Here is a 3,454-nt window from a genome sequence, read left to right as displayed (position 1 = left end):
TATTTGTACTTATTCAGTCAGTTGAGTTTACAATAAGCAAGCTTGACATAGTTAACTGCAACACTAAGGCAAGGTACAGATGTTCATTGTCTACTGTGAGAATTGCTGTTGTCCTAGTAGAAACCAAAAGCATATAAATATTAGGACATTTTCTCTCAGAGTAAAAATTGCTGCTCTGGGAGAAAAATAACCCTGGAAGAATCCAAGTTAAATCACTCCTAGGAGAATTTCTCCCAAGGGACTAACTCCTCCTGGGAGAAGTGGAACTGGAAGAAAGGCTCTCTGCCTTCCCAAGACTGGGGTTGCCTCAGTCTTGAGAAGGCATGGAAGTCAGCTGTTCCCATTTGCCATAGGCCGGGAGGTGAAGGAAGAAGCAGTAACTGCTCCCTGCCTCTTCGCAAACTGGGCAGTCCCTTCCAGCTTCCCCTACTACGCAGCTGAGTTTAAAAGCTGGCACATGGGAGGGGCTTGGTGACCCCAATCCCAACTGTGGGCTTTCAAATCACCACCCCGATGCTCAGCTGGGCAATGGGACAGCAAGCGGGAGCTGGGAGCTTTGTTGGGGAGGTTTTGAGCCTGTATGCGAAAAGGAAAGGAAAGTTGTAAAAAAACCCATCCTTAGCAGACAAATATGCTGAACCTTAAGGCTGAGCTTGTTTCCAAAGATGACAATACGGTGAACAAAGAAAATTAACAACATCTTTTTTCTTCTTGCACTTCATGCCAACATGCTTACCGCAGTGTCATTTGTAGTAATGTACACCAGCACATCAGAGTTGTTTCTGCCATTAATGTACCGGTAACAGTTCCACACACAGCTAATCAGGTAACCCTGGAAAGAAAAGATAGCTAGTTATTGCTTAAATAAATTAAGCAACATACATTTTTCTACAATCAACCCTATTTTGGTGCAAAACCCTGACTTCTGATTGCCTGAGAGACATTATTAAGCCAATCAGAACAAAAGAATAAGAAAAACTGCTGAAAGTTACATGGAGGAAAAAGGGGGGAAAGTCTATTCAACTATTAAAAATAAGGTGCAAACAGTCAAAAGTTCACTTTTATTTAAAAATAGATTAGCTGCTTCTGTTTATTGTGCTACTCTGACGAAAATGTTCATTCTTTCCCTACACATTTACATTTCTTGTCAGAAAAGGCAATGTCAGAAAAGCAGTGCAAATGATGCATTTAAAATTGAGAATGTTATTTGCCTAAATCACTTGTGAGATGAAGTTGCCAAGAGAGGAGGAAAGAAAGAGAGGTCAGCACATGGGATACATGTATATCATGCTGATCAGGGCCATTTACAGGAACTGGAATAATTTTACATTAAAAATATAAGAATAAGGACATGACCCTGAGAGGAAGTAGAGCAGCAAACCTTCCACTTGTCACAATTAACTACCTTAAAATGATCACATAAGGGTTAATTCATTGATCTGATATCTTCACTTGAGGTGAACAGAATCCTGGGAGCCTCTGTTGTACAAAATCCTATTCAACTTAGGGAAAGGCACAACTTAGCTCCAATTTAGTTACCATATACTATTCCAATATTAAGGTACAGTCATACTGAAACATAAAAAATACACTTTATTTAGCATAAGTGAAGAATGTTTATGCTGCTTCAAATTTGTTCAGGGATTTTAACCTATGCATATATTTACATTTTGTTTAGTATAACACTCTCATGGTAACTCAATGATAATGGGATCTTGGCCCCATTAGGTGTCCTGGCTGTTGTGCTTTGAGTTTTTTAAGCTGAGGATAACTTATTGCCTAAAGGGGAAATGAGAGCAATTTTTTAAATTAAGAAAATACAGGAAAATATTCATAGACCAGCAAGCATAGGACCAATGACTGGAAGGCAGTGGTTAGGAGAAAGGATGACTGATAAGGCAAAAACTGGCCCCTTTTCTCCCTGTGCTGTTTGCCTTTCATTGGCCAGATTGGGAAGACCTGACTGGGGAGAACTAGTTGGCTTTTGTGTTTTCTACTATCTCTCCAGAAATTTAAAAACACCAAAGTGCTACTAGCCAGCTGTTTTTTCTTTTGGTACGTTCCATAAACCTACATAGCAGCTCTTGCAGACACAAGGAATTGAAATTAAAATGCCAGTGCTCATTTGGTTTAGCACACAGGTCATTATTAATAAGTCATATTTTTGTGACTCATTTACAATAATGACCTTTCATAGTTGGTAGGGTCAGAAGAGACCTGAGCAGATCATCAAATTCGACCCCCTGCCATGGCAGGAAAGAGTACTGGGATCAAACAACCCAAGTAAGGTGTTCATCCAACCTCCTTTTAAACAACCCCAGGGTAGGAGCCAGCATCACTTCGTTTGGAAGTTGGTTCCAGATCCTAGCCGCCCTGACAGTGAAGTAGCACCTCCTGATATCTAGCCTGAATCTAACCCCTGCCAACTTGTCACCGTTATTCCTAGTCACACCTGGTAGTGCTCAGGGGAACAGGGACTCCCCCAATGCCTGCTGATCCCCCGACCAGTTTGTAAATGGCCACTAGATCCCCCTCAGCCTTCTCTTGTGAAGGCTGAATAGGTTCAGGTCCCCTAGCCTCTCCTTGTAGGGCCTGCCCTGCTGACCCCTGAACATGAAAGTGGCTCTTCTCTGGACCCTCTCCATGTTGTCCACATCCCTCCTGAAGTGCGGCGCCCAGAACTGGACGCAGTACTCCAACTGCAGCCTGACCAAAAGCCTCTTATCTCTTTCACCCACCCTACCTTCTTGCCTATAGCTGTCATACAGGAACTCTGTTTTTCAGGATGCTGCAGGTTGGACTCATGGGATGAGAATGGGTTTTTTTTTTCCCTGCCACTGAAAAATTTATGGAGGGGTGCCTCAAATCCAATTAAGGGTGCCTTAGGTCCAAAAAGGTTGAGAACCACTGTTGAAGATTCTCCCGTCATGGTGATAATATCTTGCTTTGCTCATTCATAGAAACGTATTAGAAGCTGTTAGTCAGTGGGCAAGGTCCATCATATCTCCACAATAAAAGGAATTGGCAGCTAGTGTACCACTGTTCTAGATTCTCCCACCAGGGTGATAATATCTTGCTTTGCTCACTCATAGAAATGTATTAAGAGCTGCTACTCAGTGGGTGAGGTCTACCATATATCCATAATAAAGGAATTGGCAGCTAGTGTAGAACCAGCAATTGGATAATGAAATGCTAATTCATGTTCATTTGAGAATACAGGAATATCATATAATTTTGCTGGCCAAGACATGCTCTTGGCCTGTTGAACATGAGTAGGGACCTACCTAAATCGTGGTGGAAGTTCATGGCACAACGGTGCCTTTAATCTTACTCTTTTCACTGCCCCTCTCCCCTCCCTGCTACTACTGAGTGGCTGAGAGGCAATTCATGACATGACATTGTTTTTGCCTCTCTGCCACTCAGTGGTGGGCAGAGGGGTGGTGGCGGGAGGAGC

At 42.6% G+C, this 3,454-nt stretch overlaps 1 protein-coding gene across 2 annotated transcripts in view; it reads right to left on the bottom strand.

Moving 5' to 3' along the window:
• The window catches only part of LAPTM4B (lysosomal protein transmembrane 4 beta), a 107,597-nt gene that overhangs the window by 41,180 nt on the left and 62,963 nt on the right, over positions 1-3,454 (bottom strand). For both annotated transcript variants that reach the window (XR_002103848.1, XM_019550943.1), the window contains exon 6: positions 737-832. Coding sequence is in view for 1 of the 2 variants with exons in the window: in XM_019550943.1 (XP_019406488.1) it covers positions 737-832 (96 nt within the window). In the remaining variant the exon portion in view is untranslated. The remainder of the gene's footprint in view (positions 1-736; positions 833-3,454) is intronic.

Source organism: Crocodylus porosus, unplaced genomic scaffold (assembly GCF_001723895.1).
Source record: "Crocodylus porosus isolate Cpor-Errol unplaced genomic scaffold, CroPor_comp1, whole genome shotgun sequence".
Lineage (NCBI taxonomy): Eukaryota > Metazoa > Chordata > Crocodylia > Crocodylidae > Crocodylus > Crocodylus porosus.
The sequence above is the reverse complement of the archived record's forward strand: the minus strand, read 5'-3'. Positions and strand labels throughout refer to the sequence as shown.